Raw genomic sequence first — 20,225 nt, forward strand, 5'->3', positions numbered from 1 at the left:
TCAGATGGCCATCTAGCCTCTGCTTAAAGACCTCCAAAGGAGGAGAATCCTCCAGAGTTAAGTTGGCCACTGTGGGAGATGGAATGCTGGACTAGATGGACACGGGCGCAATCCAGCAAGGCTGTTCTTACGCTTACTAATAAACCACTGAGTTGACCATTTCAACCACATATGTTCTCCCGGCACCATCTGACAGGTGCTTAAAACAAAAGCAAAGAGTTGGGGGGGGGGAAGAACCTCTTTTGTGAACAGACACACACATCCAACACTGGCCTCCTCTAAGTGTATGAATCTGACCCCATCCCAAGCCAGCTCCTTCACAGCACAAACTCTGTTTATAGCCTTGCGCTATCAGCCCGTTGTATCTCCTCCTGCAGGCAGGCAGATCAACATGGAGCAGTGGGGTTCAGACACAGAACTCTCATAAATTTGCAATTAGCTCTCAAGTGTTGCCTGGGTTTAAATTAATAACGCCGGAAGAGATTCTGACCAGGAAAACAGGAAGCGGGTGTGAGAAAGCCTGGAAAGGGGCCCAAGGAACAAGGTCAAATAAGGGTAAGCCGGCAGCCTTGTTGATCTAAGACGGGCTTGATGGGGGCGGGACCGGGCGGGGCATGGCAGGGAACCAGCTGCTAACATCTGAGCAGAAAAGGCAACACCCGCCCCCATCCCCGTCGAGATTTTAAAATGTAAGCTGCAAATGTAAAAACATTACTCCGGTTTATCAAGAAGATCAGGCGGGCAGACAGAATATCATTACCAAGGCGGAGAAGGGCACTCGCTTGCCCCATGCCCATCCCCAGCTTCTTTATGAAGGGCACAGCTGCCTTAAGCTTTTGGGCAAGTCAAGCCTGCATTTCGAATTGGCTTTCAGAATTAGCTCAGCTCAGATAGAGCTGTTAACTTTCCCTGGTAACCACAGCTAAGTTATCTTTGCTGCATCAGAGTGTGGCTTCCTTTCGAGCTCTCTGGAGAAATGGCGGTTTCCCAAAAAAAAAAGCCTCGGAAGCAGGCTGCCTGGACTGGTTTGGGCTTGACTTGCTCTAACTGGCATTCCACCTTGGTAAACACACCCTTTCGTTTACCGAAGTAACAAAGCCCAGCCTGGCAGGAATGAATGGAGAGGGGGAGAAATTGATTAGCGAGCCACCCACATTGAACTCCTCGCGAAAGAGCTTGTTGTCATCCGCCATTCGCCGGTTAATCTCCTCTTCCAGCTTGTCGACAGGCAGCGGCGGGTACTTCCGGTTAGTACTTGGAGACCTGGCAAGCAGCGGCATGCTCTGGGGCTCTGCATCAAACACATGGAAGAGGAACGTGGCCTTTATCTTGCTCCAAAACAGTGAGCCAAGGACGCTCTGCAACCTGGGATGCAAGCTGGGTTATCTGCCTGTTTCTGTAGTTAGATGGGAATCGGCGGGTTCCCCAAAATTCTTTGGCATTCTAGTGCAGCCAGGATACAGCTTTGCAGAGAGATTCGGGCTTCATTTTCAATGGCTGGGAATGCCAAAGGCAGGCAGAAGGGTTAACTTTCCCTGAGTGGCCCCTTCTTCCTTCTGTCACACAAACGAATGGCTGCCTTTCACTACTATAAGAAAAAGTGCTACACTCCAGGACAATATTCTGGAGAGCCGTAAAACTGCCTCCCACCCCTGACGAGGACCCTACAGTGTATTCTGCCTGCACCCCCCATGCCCTCAAAATATACAAGCCTCCCTTTACATGCGCCCCTGCTGAAATAATAACAGGAGGCATTTGATATGACTGCCTGTATTTCCTAGGGTCTCCCAACAGAAGTTAGCTATTGGCACCTCTACTGGTTAAACTGGCCGGATGCTTCCAATAGAAATTCCTTCGGTTGGGCATTAAAACCAAGGAAAAGTTATTTGTAGGGACTGAAAACCACCAAGGCAGAAAGCACATCCTCTTTCAGGGGGGAAGGTGAGATCTCAGTCAACAAACACCCGCCTGGAAGGAGCTCAGAGAGGGCACACTGAGTCACTGTTCCATGCGCCTCCATAGAAAGGTCTTGCAGTTTTAGCAGGTGCAAACATTGGAGAGAGAAGAACCCTCTTTGCTGCAAACTGAAAGAAAACCCTTGTGCCAGAGAGCGAAAGGTGCTCCGGAAAACAAAGCCCTTTCCCCTAGGAGAAACTGGGGCTCTTCTGTACTGGAGCCCTGCCCTCCCCCACCCACACTACATTTGAATCCTGTCTAGGGTGGGGGGTATTGTGACCCCCTCTCAGCTTTCCACCAGATTGGCTGCTCTCTCCATCTCCAGCCTCTTGCATGTTAATGGGGCAGGGCGTATTTTGGGGGCCGCCATCTTGAGTTTTATTGGTATGAACTGAGTTTTATCGTTGTATGGTTTTGTGTGTTTTATGTATGTTTTAAAGTGCTTTAACTTGGTTGTTACTCCACTCTGAGAGCCTGCCATGGGGAGAGCGGACAAAAAAAATCAAATGAATGAAATGATCCAGAAGAACACGATTAGAAATCTTCTGGTTTAACAACTCCTCTCAATATTTTCTATCACATTCTTGTTCAGATATGTAGGCCAGGTAACAGGTGACCTAGGTGACAATCCAAACCAAAGTCTCTCCTGTGTAAAAGGGGGGCAGGGGGAGGAGACAGGTATGCAATGCCCACCCCAATTCAACAACCAGCTCCCAGGAAAATGCCACGTAGCTGATCCATCCGGCCTCTTAGGTCAGGAGCACTGATGTAGCTGCTATTGGAAAGGCCTGTTACAGCCCCCTGATTTCTAAGGTGGGAGGGCCAGGGAAACCACGTTGTCAGATTCTAGCTTATATTATGGGAGAAGGAAGTGCAGACTCACCCATGTCATCTGTCCGGCCATTGGACAAGTGAAAGGAGTTGGAATGACTCCCGGCTTGCTTGTATTTCTTGAATCTGTGAGCAATAGAATTCAGAAAGTCAGCTGAAGCAAGCCGATCTCTGAGATCCCCAACCTACTTTTCAAGAGCAGATTTCTCTTCCCGTACGACAGAGTTCATCGGGGACACAAAACACAACGTTCTGCAATGTCCAGAGCCAGAAGATGACAATACTACACTGCAAGGATAGTTACAGTGCAAAGAAAGAGCAGTGTTATTAAACCTGTGCCTTGCCGGCTGTTGCCAAAACACACACACGTTCCACAACATGTGCCAGATGTTTGCCGCATGTGGCAGGGGGTCTTTTTGCGCATACTTTGGCAACAGCAGAGGGACTTTCTCTCATCAGGTCTGTTTTTCAGAGTCTGTATTTACATTTTTGAATGTCAATTTTTTTTACATTGTATTCTGAGACAAGATCGTATTTATTGTTATCCACTTCCACAGTTTGGGGAGTCTGAATGGAAAACTAGTTGAGATGGTTCTATTTTTAAAAAACCTGAACGTGCTATACAAATGCTACATGTTGCTATAAAAAAAAACCTTCAGATCATACGAGGGGGGTAAGGCCAAGATCGGAGTGGCTTGCCTACGGCCTCCTGGGTGAGAACTGAAACAATGGCGTCCTGCTCAAACTCATGCTCAGGGGTCATTTCGTAGAAAAAGAGCTGGAGGGACTAATTAGCACAATGCATTCGCATATGCCACGCCCCTTGCCATCATCGGAAGTGTGTTATTAGCATAACTGATTTGCATCTGCCACGCCCCCTGACATCACCTATCCTGGCTGTTTTGGACCCAATCCTGGCCATTCAGGGCCAAAATTGGGCCCCAAATGGCAGAAAGGGGCTGAAAATGGCTGAAAAGGGGCCCAAAATGGTCGGGATTGGGCCGCTGCTGAGCAGGAGAGTGGTTCACCATCAATCAGAGGCCCGATCGGGCCATTTTGGCCCCAATCCAGGCTGAAACTGGCCCCAAATGGCTGAGAATCAGGTGGGCGGGGTCACCTGTCATGTGACCTCTTTGGGGAACTGCTGGAGCTGCGTTCCTGTGCGTTCCCCCTCAAAATGAGCCCTGCTCATGCTACACTGCACCATCTTCCAAGCCGTTAAGTCAGAAAAATCACTCAACCGAAGCAAGTTGAGGCAGATGGCACACTACACAAAGTTCAGGAGGAAAACCTCATCATCTCCATTTTGCAACTGATGAGACTGAGTAGTTAGAATGCAAAATCATCTAAGCCCACAGCAGAGATGAAATCTCTGCCTGCCCCCGAGTCCTGTCTTGAGGGGACCCACCCTGCCCTTCCTCAAATCATTGGTAATAAGGGGGAAAAAATGACTGATAACAAGGGGAAAACAATTTCAGCGTGACTGTCTAAATACAAGCAATAAGAAACTTGATCACACAATATCTTATTCATAAATATATTATTAATACATCCATAAATACACAAAGGACTAAACTGTTGCAATATTGATTACTTATGGACTTACCTATGACGTCTTCAATGAACTATGTCAATTGATTACTAATGGTCTTACCTTTCGGGGTTTTGAATGTGCCGTATCAGGTCCATGTGAATAATGTCTTTTATATATATTTATCCTCTTATTGTCTATGTATGTATTTATGGGTAAAGTAATATATTTATTCACTGAGCACTTTAAATTGGCGCTTTAGGAGTATTTATGGAGGCTGACTACTATGGAACCTTTTGAGCTTGATAAATATTAATGATTGTATATTTCTGCTTTTGAACAGTGATGTGTGAATAAGATATTGTGTGATCCAAGTTTCTTATTGGTTGTTGTGGATTTTCCGGGCTGTATGGCCGTGGTCTTGGCATTGTAGTTCCTGACGTTTCGCCAGTTGCTGTGACTGGCATCTTCAGAGACGTAGCACCAAAAGACAGCGATCTCTCAGTGTCACAGTGACTGTGACACTGAGACACTGTAACACTGTGTGTCTCAGAGAGATCTCTGTCTTTTGGTGCTACACCTCTGAAGATGCCAGTCACTGCTGCTGGTGAAACGTCAGGAACTACAACGCCAAGACCACGGCAATACAGCCCGGAAAACCCACAACAACCATCGTTCTCCGGCCGTGAAAGCCTTCGACAAGTTTCTTATTGCTTGCAGTTAGACAATCACGGTGGAATTTCCTCCCCCTTGTTACCAGTGCTTGTTTCTGTTGTTCTCCTTTCTATATATACTCCCTCAAATCATAACACGGATTCAAAACATCAACTCTCCATGAATGAAAAGCAAGGAAATGTCCCTGCATGCAGAATCTTGGCCTCCGCTGCAGGCAAGCACCCCCGCTTCACAGCTGATAACTGTGACTGCACTGGACAAGAACGTTATACTGAACAGATCCATGCAGCCCAATGCTCTTTGTTTACTCTGATGGGAAATGGCTCTCTATGGTGTCAGGCATAGAAGGGTCTCTCGCCCTCATGCTTGCCGCCCGAGAACTCTTGACCGCCAAGGCCAGGAGCGGAACTCGGCACATTCTGCACGCAAAGCTTGTATCCCAGTGCTCAGACCCAGTTCTTTTCTCCCCGCTGATGCGAGCAGGCTAAGAACTTGCGTGCCAACTCTCTTCTCCTCTCATATTTCAGAGCAACCTGTCTCATAGCAAGTCCTCTTGCTGCTCCTGCTTCTCAAAGGCACGGCTGTTCTCTCACCACACTTCAAAGGAGACTGAAGTTTGAAGGAACACACACACTCATCCACCCATGCTATCCCATGCCCAGTAAGGGAAGTCCAAGAGTTTTACTGAACAATACTTACCTTAACATGTACAGGACAATAATAATAAATACAATGACTAGCAAGGAGGATAAGGCCACCATGACAGCTATGATGGGTGTCTCATCTAGGGAAAGAGAAAGGAAACGGTTGATGGTTTAAAAGAACAGCAAGAATAGCCATGCAAAACACTTTCGATGTCCCCCTAATCAGCATTTGGAGAATTCTGGCCTAGTATTAGAAATTATTCCACAAGTAGAGCTCAGGACACGTGCTGGTTGCTCCGCTGTACATGTCTGTCCCTTCCAGTACTTGTTTATCCCACTTCCCCTCCACAGAGCTCAGGACATTATATACGGCTCTCCTCTCCACTATTTACATACCGGAAGAGCTGTATTAAGATGCCCTAACCACTTAAAAGAGTTATCTACAAAAAAAAAAAAGGACGACGGTGTTAAATGTAAGACTAACAATAATTACAATTGTGTAATTGGAAAATTACAAACAATGCATAGGGTAAGTAGTCATCATGTAAGTATCTAGTAAGTTAGTATCAATCCTATCAACGACTCGTAAAGGCATATGTAATCTACTGTTCACACAATCAATGCAGCTGGTCATATGCAATCCAAAATAAATATCATTTACTGACAACATTCACATCAAATATAATTTCTTATATCCAATCTAATCCACAATAACACATAATCAATGTGCTCCTGGTTATAAACCACGTTTCGATGGAAACATCTTCTTCAGGTATGGACTGATCAAAGTTGTGCCAGTTCCATGTAGGGGTGTGCACCTGGAAAAAAATTCCTGCTTCGTGTTTACTTAAAACGGGAAAATGATCTGTAATACCCTGAAAGCCAAAGCTTCGGTATGCTCCATAAAGATTTGGAGCATGCCAAAGTAAGGGGGGGAAGCTGCCTGTCTTCCAGCCCCCCCAGCCCCCCCAATTACTCCCCCCTCCTCTGCACCCCCACCCAACCCCCTGACTTACCTGGCCGTGGAGCCAGGAAGATGACAAGCTGGGCGGTGGGGAAGCACGGAGTTGGCTCCTTCCGGGCCCGCGCCGCCTTCTCCACTGCCTTAGCAGCCAGCTGGGCAGCAGAAAAGCCCAGAGCCAGCTTCTGTGGGGCCCATGCTGCCTTCTCCACTGTCTTAGCAGCCTATAGGGCAGTGGGGAAGCCCGGAGCCACCTCCTCCACTGCCGCAGCAGCCTGCGGGATGGTGGAGAAATGCAGAGATGGCTCCTGTGGGCCCTGTGCCACCTTCTCTGCTGCTGTAGCGGCCAGCTAGGCAGCAGGGAAGCACAGAGCCGGCTCCTGTGGGGCCTGCAATACCTTCTCTGCCACCGCAGCGGCCAGCTGGGCAGGCCAGAGCTGCCTTCTCAGGCCCTTCCTGCCACTCAAATGGCCACCGTGGTGACCATTTGAGGGGCAAGAAGGGCTTCCTCCGCCACTGCAGTGGCCATTTGAGAGGCGGGAAGGGCCGGAGCTGGCTCTTCCATAGTGGCCATTTGAGGGGTAGGAAGGGCCTCGCAGCGGCCAATTAATGGTTGGGAAGGGCTGGAGCTGGCTCCTCTGCAGCCGCAACGGTCAGCTGGGCAGCAGAGAAGCCTGGAGCTGGCTCCTGCAGGGCCCGCACCACCTCCTCCACTGCCGCAGCAGCCAGCTGGGTGGCAGGGAAGCCCAGAGCTGGCTCCTTCTCCGCCTTAGTGGCCATCTGGGCAGCGGGGAAGCCCGGAGCCAGCTCCTGTGGGGCCCGCGCCGCCTTCTCCGCTGCCTTAACAGGGCAGAGAAGATGGAGGCTCACTTCAGTCACCATGGCTAGTAGCCATTGATGGACAACTCCTCCAAAAATTTGTCTGAGCTCCTTGTAAAACTATCTATACTTGTGGCCATCACTACCTCCATTGGAACACCCCCAAAAGTGTATCCATGTTATGCAATCCAAAAACCAAGGAAGCTAGATGAACTAAAACCAAGGGGGGGAAGTTGGGCAAGGGTTTTTTCCCCCTTAAATTAGAACATCCCATATGGGATTTTTCTCCCAGGGAAGGAATTTGGCTTTGTATCTGACACATTCCAGTGAGACATTGGAACTTGGAAGTCTGAGCTGCCTGAGGATTAATCTCTCAAGAGGTTTCTTTTTACAGGAAGTTTTTATTTCCCAGCAAGCCAGCGTTACGCAGCGAAGCTCTACAATGGAAAACTGTTCAGGGCAGACTTCAGCTTGTTCGGCGTCCATGTTTTTCCTGCATGATTTTTGCACAAGAAGGCGAGGCAGGGAGCAGGCCACAAGCTATTCTTTTGCAAATGCACAGCAGACACTGCTGGTGCATACAGAGCACATATCCCGTCCGTTGAAATATGCAACAGGTTTACAAATGAGCTGCAGGCTCTCTGCTTGTGCCCTTGAGGGCTGCCAGCTTTCTACCTTGCAACTAGCAACGTCTGTAGTAGAAAAAGGGGGAGGGGAGCAAGAGCAAGCAGAAAGCAAAGGAGGGACGGTACGGAGGGCAGCTGGGAGCTCACCGTTCAGCTTCCTGCCTGCGGTTAACGGTTGCAGTGGGAAAAGGTTTAACTCCTTGACTCGGATGCATGAGTAAGGGAAGGTGGAAAAAAAACCCCTGAAGCCCCACATCTCTTGGCCAGATGCATCCCCTGGCCAGGTTGCTGTGGAAGCCTCAGGCTTATCTATGGCCCTCTCTCACCCACTGACTGCCAACAGACGTATGTGCTGCTGCCTCGGTGCAGGAAGTGGTTTCCTTACAAGTAGGGCTGCCAGGTCCTCATACCCTCCTGGCGGGAGGGAGAGGGGCCGAGCACTTACCTCGCGCCATCAGCGTGGTGTGCTTTCACACAAGCACGCCGGCGCCTGGGCAATGATGCCGCTCCCAGAAGTGATGTCATTGCGTCGGCCGCATGCGTACCCCTGTGCTCTTTGCAGGGCCAGCTCTGCCCGTTTCAGGCCACAAACAAAGCACGGGAGTGCTCCCGCGGCTGGCAGGACGACGTTACTTCCGGGAGTGACATCACCGCGCCTGCTAGGAGGTCAGGTGCGGCGTGTGTTCCTGAGGTGCCTGCCCCTGGCAGGCAACCTCCAGGAGCTTGCCACCTCCCAGCAATCACTGGCAACTCGGTGGGCAAGGAGGCAAAACTCCAGGAGTTTGCCCGCCACCGGCAAGCACCTGGGAACCCTACTTACAGGTGTGAGGCAATAGCAGGCTACCAAAAACATGTGGGCGACTACATATTCCTCCCTGACATCTCAGAGCTCTAGGCTAGGCCTGGCTCCATTTCCCATCCCTCAGAAGCCAAGACTGTTCCCACTGCAAGGTAAGAACTGCTCTGGGGAGTTGACACCCAACCTCTGAAATCCCCTGACCGAAAATCCCCCTTTTTAATCTTCTCCATTCTTGGTATATGAAACAATACAATCAGATACCACGAGACCATCAATGAACAGGGCAGTAGGACTAGGATTATCGAATTAGAAAACAATGTGAACAACTGATCAAGGCAAGAGCTACTGTAAACAACGCAGGAGGCGGATTAGAAGAAAATGCAGTGAACGCAAGACGACTCCTACAAAAATCTTTGAAGCAGACGACAACCCTATTCCATTACAAAGGCACCCTCCTCAACTGCTCCAATCTACTCAAGTTCTGTTCCTAGGCCTATTGTATTGTTGCCTTTCTCGTGGTGTTTAATCACATCAGTTTATATTCTGTAATCCGCTTGGAGTCTCAGCGAGTTGGGTTATAAAGCTAAGTTATAGAGTAAATATATTACGAAAATCTTAACCCCAATTGTTTCTCTTTATTACACATTTACATAGTTGGGGGAGGAATTGGTATGGGTTTATTGCTTTATTCAGGGTTCATTTCGAGGGGGGACGCACAGGAATGCAGTTCCGGCAGTTCCCCAAAGAGGTCACATATCAAGTGGCCCCGCCCACCTGACTCTCGACCATTTTGGGCCCGTTTCAGCCTGGATTGGGGCCGAAACAGCCCAGATCAGGCCTCTGATGGGTGGTGGATCCCTCTCCCACTCAGCAGCAGCCCAATCCTGACCATTTTGGGCCCCTTTTCGGCCATTTTCAGCCCCTTTTTGCCATTTTGGGCCCAATTTTGGCCCTGAATGGCCAGGATTGGGTCCAAAACAGCCAGGATAGGTGATGTCAGGGGGTGCAAATCAGTTATGCTAACGACACACTTCCGGTGATGGCAAGGGGCGTGGTATATGCTAATGAGTTATGCTAATAAGTTCCTCCAGCTCTTTTTCTACGAAATGACCCCTGGCTTTCTTTTCGTTTTTAAAAACCATTTATAAGCCATCTAGCCACAAAGGGCTCAAATTCACCAACTGCAAAGGAACTGCATAAATTACATTAAAGATAGGTATCGTAGTGCACTTTAGAAATGGACAAAGCATCCACTTCACACATTTGTGCAGAATACAGGAGTCTTCCTCTTCCTTCCTTCCTCACAGGAAGGAACATGCCCAGATTCTCAAGCATCACCTACATCTAAAAACTATTCTATGAATTAAGGAAAAAGCACATGTGATGTGATATTAGCTGAAGCTCAGGAAAGCCCAGTAGTTCTAGACATGGGCAGAAAAAAAGAGTTTCTGCCTCTCCTTTTCTATACAAAGGCCGGGAGGCAGCCAAGGAATAAGGAAGATTATTTATGCATTGTGTAGATAGGAAACAGGTAAGACATACCAAAGCCACTACTATCCAGCCTGCAAATAACTCCACAGAAGTTACTAGTCACAAACAATTTTATTTCTTTATCAGATTTATACCCCAGCCCTCCCTGTGAACAGGCTCAAGGCAGCTCACTACAAAAGAAAACTATGTACATTAAAAATCATAAACAACCATCTAAACAATATTTAAAAGCTCAGTACAATGCAGAGTACAAAACTGGTGCCATAAACAATGCAGGCTACGATAAATATCTAAACGGTATAGATACAGCTGGGGCGCAAAACCGGGGCGGCCACTGATGGGAGTGCAGGACGTGGGAAACAGGCAGAGGACAATTTGCTGGAACTCAACCGAAGGCCCAGTGGAACATCTCCGTTTTACAAGCCCGGCGGAACTGTAACAGGTCTTGCAGGGCCCGTATCTCAACTGGGAGAGTATTCCACCAGGCCGGGGCCTTTTCCACCTTTTGCTAGCCTGCTCGTCTAAACGCACATTAACTCTCTGCGGATCTAGAACAGAGAAGAGTATTTTTTGAAGATTCCCTGCTTGGCTGCCTAGAGATTGTTGCCAGAAGCAACAAGGGGAGTTACTCTTTCTAAATATGAACTTGCAGGTCTAGATTTGGCCCACGTTCCTTCCCGCTTGGATGTGTGTACGGAGGCTGAAAATGAAACCTGGATTTCCTGAACTTCCTCTGATGTAAAACCTTCCACCAGCTACTATTACATGATCCTGAGGAATGCATCCCTTCACGTTGCTTTCCTGCAATCGACACCAAGCTTATGAAGAACGGGCTTGTTTGTTTTTCTAAACAGAACGGGAGGTTCAGGGAGGGGAGTTCCCCCCACCCTTGCCCAACGCAGACATGAGAACCACCACGCAGCCAACTGACACAGGCTCTCTGCTTCCTCTGCAATGTTACTCGGCCGCAGACCACATTGCTTGGGCGGAGTGTGGGAACAGGGAAATACACTACCAGGTGTGTTCCGTTGGGATATTTTGGTTGAAAAGGCTGCATTGACATTTAGCAGTGAGCACAGATCAGGAAGGGCCAAAACCAACAGCAACTCATCGCTGTCAAGCAGACCCGTTCAAAAACTGACAACGGTAAGGTATCTCTGTCATTTCCATTGGCTCCTTCCTTCATATGTGCATGTACACACACAGAGTTGCTAACTTCTTGCAAACACTTTCAAATAAAGGGAGACTGAGCAGAAGTACAAGAAAATGACACAATACAAGAATTCATGCACGAGCAACGAAAGCCTCAAAACCGAGATAGCAAAAGCAGCAAGAAATGTACTTGTGTTATTGCTTAAGAGGCACAGCTTCAAATGTAGTATCTCAAAATGCGGATGCCGAGCAAGCGCCCAGGACTGCAATAGCCTCTGGCTCTCTTCTATCACCCAATCTGCACCCCCCAGCTTTTGAAAGTCCTTTTAAAAGTCCAAGAATATAACAAGTTGGATCCAGCACAAAATTCCCACCTACAAGCAGAAACACAAGGAAGAAACTCTGATAGCTGCTTGCACTAAGCTAAACGTGGCACCTTCTCTCAGCCCCAGCTGTATTGCGGGGATGATAGCGTTAACTTGTTCACCGCTCTGGGTGAGGCACTGATCTGTCTAGAAGAGCAGTATATAAGCGCAGTTGTTGTTGTTATTGTTATTTCCACTTCTGGAACCAATTTCCAGGCAGTATAATGTATATAGGGACTGGAGGAAAGCTCCAGGCTGCACAAGGTCTTGGACAAGCAGAACTGTACTGATGGCTGTTGTGGGTTTTCCGGGCTGTATTGCCGTGGTCTTGGCATTGTAGTTCCTGATGTTTCGCCAGCAGCTGTGGCTGGCATCTGCTGCCGGCGAAACATCAGGAACTACAATGCCAAGACCACGGCAATACAGCCCGGAAAACCCACAACAGCCATCGTTCTCCGGCCGTGAAAGCCTTCGACAATACATAGAACTGTACTGAGTCTATTTCAGCTTGTGCATCTCTGGATCCAAGAGAATGTCTACTTGGATCATCTGTATTGTCATGCTTATTAACGGGCTGAAAGAACTCCAAAAAGCTGAGGGAGAACTTCCCCTTTGCCGAAGCCATGCTGATTTCCCCCTCGGCAGGCTTTGTTCTTTGATGTGCTTAATAATTTTATCTTTAACACAGTTTCAACTAATCTGCCTTGAACAAATTTCCCCACCACCTCCCGCCAATAGGAGATTGCTCGGCTTGGAACCTGCTAACGTTTTGTAGAACTTCCAACTTTTTCGTGACTGGACCCAGCCCCTGTGGGAGCCGTTTTATGATGGCACCCACTACTTTGTCCCCAAATTCAAAAAGTGTTCATAGATTCCACAAGATTGAGGACCTCTGGAACAGAGTGTTGCATGTAGATGACAGATTTCGGTTTGGATCTTGACTCGAGCACATTGAGTGGTCTTGGGCCAGACATTCACTCCGCTTAACCTACCCAAGGGTTACTGTGAGAACAAGGGATAACACTCTCATAAATTAATACAGCACCTGGGCTGCCCCTTGAGAAAGGGGTGGTATGTAGGTAACCATAAACAAACAAGCAAGCAAGCTAGTTCTAAAAAACAGGACGTTGTAAGAGATGCCATTCTCATTTTTTTAAAAATTATAAATAATTTATAACTTTAAAAAAAAACAGAATATACACTGAATGTGCAAAACGGATTTTTAAAAGGAAGTTAAGTGCCTTACCTCGTCCTGCATCAGTATCATCTATAAAAATAAAAGAACAAATGTTAAGGTTGGACATGCGGGGAAAGAGGAAAGCAACAGACCTCCTCTCCCGAAAGGAAAGCTACAACATTCAATACCGACAGCAAAGACAACCAACCACTTCCCTGGAGAAAATCCCTTCCTCCTTCAGATGTATCAGAGCCTAATAAAAAGGCGCCATGTTTAAGATCTGCTTCAGAAGTCATTTTTTTAGGTTCCCTGCCTTCAGATGTGGAATGCAGGCAGGCCCACAACCGGACACAGGGCCTTTTCTGTAGTGGTCTCACATTCAAAGGTTTTATTATTCTCCTGTGCTTTTAGTGACTTGGTTCCTTTTCACAGTGTATGTTTTCACTGTATTATAATTCATTCGACTCTATTTTTCACCTTGTTTTTATCCTTGAGCGTAAGCTGCCTTGCAGGCTTTTATGAAAAGATGGAATATAAATACCTTGAATGACTAAATGCCTCCTACCACTTCACGTGGACGCACGAAGCTGTCTTATACTGAGTCAGACCTTTGTCTATTCAAACCGGCAGCAACTCTCCAAGGTTTCCAGCAGAGGTCTTTCACATCACCCGCCAGGGAATAAACTTGGGGCTCTCTGCATGCCAAGCAGATACAATGCCAGCGGGCCTCACATCCCCTGCTTTGTGGAATGGGCAAATACAGCATCGAAGAGCTGCCAGGGTGTACCCACTACTCTGCAACAGGAAAGAAATCTACCTACAGGTATATTCAAGCCTTTGGCAGAGGCTCCCAGGTGAGCTGTTTAGGAAGGAGCCCGGAGAACATTTCCTCGGGAGGATGTCGGAATGTACTGGGCAGCCTTCAAACAATAACAGCTACTTTTAAGCACCAGCCTTCCGGCTTTGACCTGTGAAGCAGCTTATTTTATTTCGCTGGAGAATCTTTGCGTTTGACAAGACTGGGCTACAAGCAGTTCAAGAGCAAGATTAGCATTCATTTGATGGACTCAAGCAAGTTCCCAAATTACTCTTGCCAACCTTCAATGCAGAACAAGCTTCTAGTCCCTCTGTTATAACTACATTTCCCTCCCTCCCCCTGTACAATGCAAAATTCAACACAGAAGCCAAAGACAATTGAGTGCTGTCTAGCAGCAAACCCCTTCCTTCTTCAGCGGTTACCTATCAGGGCCTAGCAGAACAATTCTCAGTGTGTGGGATGTGGACAGCTGTCCAGGGAACAGCCAAAGCTCCTTGGTTCATACAGCCCTAAAAGGCTATCAGTTCCTCCCCAGTCAGCTGAACCAAAGTGGCTTTGTGTTTTGATTTGGTGATGTGGACTCAGTATGTATCTTAATACATTTGGCTTGTGGGAACCCAGCTGAGAGATCACATGATCCTACTCCTCCCTCTGCCTTCGATTTCCTTGCCCCAAGCTGCGAAGAGCACCGGCATTTCGGGGTCTCTTCTCTGTGCCTTGGTTACATCTTCAGAGAGGCTTAAAACTTGTCATCTTGCCTTGGGAAGACTCACACTGACAAAGCATGGAATCTCTGGCTCAAGGCGGGAGAGGAGAAGAGAGAAAAAACGAAGAAAGAGGCTCACCTGGGCCCTTGGTTATTTCCCCTAAAAGCAAAAAAACACGGAGAAAGCGTCAGGGAATCATCTCAGCAGGCAGCATTCAGCTCTCTCATAGCTCCTCCCCACAAATTCAAATCAACATCTTGCTTTGTTTTCCTTGGATGGACAAGGGTCATTTCCTCAGTTCAAGCACTGCCTTGGTACCATTCAGAATGAAAGCCCCCCTCAACATGGCATAGGCTTACCTATGCTGTAGCATAGTGGTTAAGTGGATGGGCTCCAAATCAGCACTCTGATAGTTTGATTCCCGCTACTGCCATGAACTCTGCAGGTGGCCTTGGGGAAGCCACTCCTCTCAGCCTAGCTCTCCAGCAGTACTGGGTGGATAATAATGACACTGACTTTGTTCACCGCTCTGAGTGGGGCACTAATCTGTCTAGAAGAGTGGTATATAAGGCCCCTTCCAACTTTACGATTCTATGTAAGCATATTATTAGAGGAGCTGCTGTAGCACAGTGTTTACGTGGGTGGGCTGCAAATCAGCACCCTGCCGGTTTGAAAAAAATCCCACTACTGCCATGAGTTCAGCAGGAGGCCTTTGGGAAGCCACTCCTCTCAGCCCCAGCAATACCGTGGGGATAATAACAACACTGACTTTGTTCACTGCTCTGAGTGTGGCACTAATCTGGCCAGAAGGGTGGTATAAAAGCACATCGTTATTATTACTGTTATTACATTCCCTGGCTGAGGCATCCCAGGAGTCTTTCGAGGTGGCTGTTAAAAGACTGTTGCAAGCCACTTTTCTGATTTAGCTGGTACTTGGGACAGGTGCGAGAGTGTAGGGAAGTACATGTACAGTTAAAATTGCATCTAATGGCAATAAATCCCTGTTTGATGGTCAAGTTGGTGTCTTTCATCATCAGTGTACTCAGACTATGAGCCCATGCTGTGTTAAAATTTCAGAAACAAGAAATGATAGGCCACAAGCACTGCCGTGACCTAAGTAGTTAAGCTTTTCCTGGAATTCAGATCTGGGGAGAGGTGTTACATTTTTGGTTATGCTCCTGTGGATCACACCCCCTCAACACAAGGAAGTTGCTTTAATTCAGGGAACTGGTCTACGGCTTATATTGTTGTGCATGGTGTACATTCAAAGAATCATAGAAACACAGAGATGGAAAGGGTCACAAGTGTCATCTAGTCCAGCCCCCTGTACGATGCAGGAAACAAGACCTGAATACTCTGGAGAAGTGGGCGGTTGTGAACAGGAGGCAATTCAACATAGATACATGCACAGTATTACATCTGGGCCACAAAAATGGGAAGCACAAATACTGGATGGGGGATACACTTCTGGGTAGTAGTGTATGCGAAAGAGATCTTGGGGTAAGAGTGGACTGTAAACTAAATATGAGCAGTCAGTGTGATGCAGTGGCAAAAAAGGCAAACTCAGTCTTGGGTTGTATCAAAAGGGCCATAGCATCAAAATCGCAGGAGGTCATAGCCCCTCTCTATACTGCCTTGGTCAGGTCGCACCTGGAGTACTGTGTGCAGTTCTGGAGGCCTCACTTCAAAAAGGATGTGGACAAAATCGAGAGGGTGCAGAAGAGAGCAACAAGGATGATCAGGGGTCTGGAGACTGAGCCCTACAAAGAAAGGCTGAGGGCCTTGGGAATGTTTAGTTTGGAGAAGAGGAGGTTGAGGGGGGACATAATAGCTCTCTTTAAATATTTGAAAGGCTGTCATTTGGAGGAGGGCAAGGAGCGGTTCCAGTTGGCAGCACAGGGTAGGACCTGAAGCAACAGGCTTAAATTACATGCACAAAGGTACTGGCTGGATATTAGGAAAAACTTTTTCACGGTCAGAGTAGTTCAAAGGTGGAATCTGCTGCCTAGGGAGGTGGTGAGCTCCCCCTCACTGGCAGTCTTCAAGAAGAGGCTGGATGAATATTTGTCAGGGATGCTTTAGGCTCATCCTGCACTGGGCAGGGGGTTGGACTAGAAGGTCTGTATGGCCCCTTCCAACTCTGGGATTCTGTGAAATTCACAGCTATTTCCCACCCTCACCTCCCCCAGAGAAGCAGCCCTATCCCTCCCTGCCCAACACACACACTATAATGCAAATAATTATTTGCCATGCAGTTTAACTACTCTGTTGAGACTTTAGTGCAATGCCGAATTTTGATAAGTAAAATTCCAGTTCAAAGAATCAGCAGGCAAGCGAACAGGTAAAGGACTTTGAGCTAATCTGAAAATAAAGAACACTGGTCATGGCCTCTTGAGAAGGCTTTTTAAAAAAAGCATAACCCCAAATCCCTGCTTTGATTACCCTTTTCGTGAGACCAGAGTGGAATTTAAGGCTCAACGAGATTACAGTGGTGATATCTTCAAAAGCAAATCGCTCAAGCCGTTAGAATCCTTCTGTCCATCACCAGGGTGGTTAACAAGCAGTAAAGGGATGTTGTTTGGCGCTCCTTTGGAACGAGCGTTTAATTACAGTGTGGCAATTACAGTTCATGTTAGCGAGAGAAAAAAACAGCTGCAATATCCATAATGGATTTATTAACTTGGAAGACAGATGGAAAACAGCCCAAGTACGTCCTAAATGGCCATAACAACCGAGCCCCAAAGTGATACTCAAACTGGATCAATCAGTCTGGACTATGACAAAAATAACCGTGACTTTAAAGTCGTTGGGGCCATTGGCACCAATCCCATTTGCCATTCTGGAGCAAGTGACACAGATCACGGACCAGGCAGTAGGACTCAAAAGAATTTCAAGGTTGGACTAAATCGAGCATTGCCTTGCCATATTTTACCTAAAGCAGGATCCTCCCTGTGTCCCGTTCCAACATAATCATGTTTTTGCTCCAAGCAGTGTGCACAGGTGAACAAACTGCACAAGAGAGAACAAGGCGAGTTGATCAAGGTGGCTCAAGCAATTGAGCCCAAGCCACGTACTGCTCACGGGAGGCTGCTCAAAGCATGCAACGGGTGAGTCGTGGTCATGTATGTATCAAACCAAATGGAATCCAGCAAAGCTCTTTTATACCTGAGGTGTCGAAGGCTTTCAAAGTTGTTAGCGCCTCTGTGACATTGGCCTCCCCAGGCACCCCATCGGTATTCGTAGTAATCCCGTGAGTAATCCCATGTGGACTTGAAGAGGAGACGTTTGGTGGAAGGGAGGTAGGCCCAGAAGTGGGCACAGTCGTCCTTGTACTCGTAGCTTCCGTTCCTGATGTGCTGACGGTCGTGGTAGGCGGAAGTTCTGTGGCTGCAGGAGTAGTGTGTCCTGACACCACCGGAAGAGGAGGCACTGTTGGAAAAGTAACATTCCCGCTGGGGGGAACTGTGGGCTTCCCACTAGTTGGCTGTGTCTTGACAGTTGTCATGGTACTCGTGGACGAGGGAGGACCTGCCGAGGGTAGCACTGGAAAGAGGAGAGGGGAAAAAGAATTGCCAGCAAATGTTTTTGTTCTCAAAGACCATCACATTTTCTCCATGACTATGAGAGCTAACAGCAGAATAATTTTTTTAAAGAATGAAAGCAGAGATTTCACTAGAAACATGCCTACAAGCCAAACAAATATGCCTAGAAAGGAGCATGTAAACTGATCGACTTGGTTTGCCCATCGGCATGCTGAATGCTCTACATGAGCCAAGGCATTCCAGTGATCAGCCTCCTGACATTTCTTTCTGTGGCTTCAGGGAAACACACAAATGCACACTTTTAGGTGGGTGGCCATATAGGTCTGCAGTAGAAGAGAAAGATTTGAGTCCAGTAACACCTGAAAGAGCCAGTTTGGTGTAGTGGTTAAGAGCGCGGGACTCTAATCTGGAGAGCTGGTTTTGATTCCCCACTCCTCCACTTGAAGCTAGCTGGGTGACCCTGGGTCAGTCACAGCTCTCTCAGAGCTCTCTCAGCCTCACCCACCTCACAGGGTGATTATTGTTGTAGGGATAATAATAACATACTTTGTAACCCGCTCTGAGTTGGCGTTAAGTTGTCCTGAAGGGCGGTGTATTGTTGTTATAATAACTGGCAGTTGTTGTTGTTGTGAAAGATAAACTGGATTTTCAGGTATAAGCTTTCAAGAGTCAAGCTCCCTTGGTATCTGCTGGTCAAGGGAGCCTGACTGTCTAAAGTCGATACCCTGGAAACCTCTGTGGTCTGTAAGGTGCTACTGGACTCAAACCTTGACCTTCACGTGCTCATTCCGTTACACATACATGAAGCTGTCTTATACTGAAGAGACTGCCGGTCCACTTCAGTGACTACTGTCTACTCAAACTGGCAGCAGCTGGCCTATTCTCTAATCTTTTTATTGCAACAACAACATTCGATTTATATACCGCCCTTCAGGACAACTTAATGCCACACTCAGAACAGTTTACAAAGTATGTTGTTATTATCCCTACAACAATAATCACCCTGTGAGATGGGTGGGGCTGAAAGAGCTCCTAGAAGCTGTGACTGCCCCAAGGTTGCTCAGTGGGGAATCAAACCCGGCTCTCCAGATTAGAGTCCTGCCGTTCTTAAGTGACTGACCCAAGGTTGCTCAGCTGGCTTCAAGTGGAGGAGTGGGGAATCAAACCCGGCTCTCCAGATTAGAGTCCTGCCGTTCTTAAGTGACTGACCCAAGGTCACCCAGCTGCCTTCAAGCAGAGGAGTGGGGAATCAAACCCGGCTCTCCAGATTAGAATCCTGCCACTCTTAACCACTATACCAAACTGGAGATGTTGGGGATTGAACCTGGAACCTTCTGCAAGCCAAGCAGATGCTCTGCTGCTGTGCCACAGCCTGTCCCCAGTCTCTGCTGTTACCCTTCCCTCCCTTCCCTAGAAATTTCTGCTCCCTGTAGCTGTCCTTGTGATGCTGCTCTGCTTGGTGCCAGCACCAAAGCACCAACCATCTGCTTCCTTCCAGTATCGAGCTACATCTTTGATTTACCCTTCTGTAGACTGAAACTTCACCTTTCCTGTTGTGAACAACCATGTCATGGTTACTTCAGACCATTTTTACGATGGCATCTTGTCATTAAATCAAGCAAAGGTTAATTTAGGCCCATGATTCGGCATAAGCTTCTGGCTGACGGATTTAAATCACTGACTTCTTTATAACCAAATCCGCCCTAACACAAAGAACGCATGCATGTATGCATACTTAACACCTTCCACTCCCTAACTGCAATGCCCTACCTCAGGGCATGGTATTATGGTCGCTAGAATAAGCTAATTCAAACCCTTACCAGACAAGCAGAATATTAGGGTTAGCTCACACATTGATTAGGTGTACACTGAAGATCTAAAATAGTAAGGGATAAATGCAGCGTGTGCACTTTCATATACACACAGTCTTCTAAGGGAGCCAGGACTGGCGGTAATTCCCCATCAAGTATATAGTGCGATGCCAACACGCACGGTCAGTTAGCCACAGTCATTCGCTTAACAGCATCATTTCTACCCTACTTCTCAAAATTAAATTTACTTAAATCAATCAATTTTAAAGTTAGGGGACCGGGAGCTCGCTGCCAGCATACACATTCCCTTCCTTCTATGGC

The 20,225-nt window shown here is 47.5% G+C and overlaps 1 protein-coding gene across 4 annotated transcripts in view; it reads right to left on the reverse strand.

Moving 5' to 3' along the window:
* Positions 1 to 20,225, reverse strand: part of PTPRA (protein tyrosine phosphatase receptor type A) — a 199,335-nt gene that overhangs the window by 38,308 nt on the left and 140,802 nt on the right. For all 4 annotated transcript variants that reach the window (XM_054990372.1, XM_054990369.1, XM_054990371.1 and 1 more), the window contains 6 exons: positions 17,717 to 18,094; positions 14,690 to 14,710; positions 13,097 to 13,117; positions 5,693 to 5,777; positions 2,840 to 2,913; positions 1,155 to 1,291 (listed from right to left, as the gene is read on the reverse strand). In XM_054990372.1, the coding sequence (XP_054846347.1) occupies positions 1,155 to 1,291; positions 2,840 to 2,913; positions 5,693 to 5,777; positions 13,097 to 13,117; positions 14,690 to 14,710; positions 17,717 to 18,094 (716 nt within the window). The remainder of the gene's footprint in view (positions 1 to 1,154; positions 1,292 to 2,839; positions 2,914 to 5,692; positions 5,778 to 13,096; positions 13,118 to 14,689; positions 14,711 to 17,716; positions 18,095 to 20,225) is intronic.

The sequence above is a fragment of the Eublepharis macularius genome, chromosome 10 (genome assembly GCF_028583425.1).
Source record: "Eublepharis macularius isolate TG4126 chromosome 10, MPM_Emac_v1.0, whole genome shotgun sequence".
Classification (NCBI taxonomy): domain Eukaryota; kingdom Metazoa; phylum Chordata; class Lepidosauria; order Squamata; family Eublepharidae; genus Eublepharis; species Eublepharis macularius.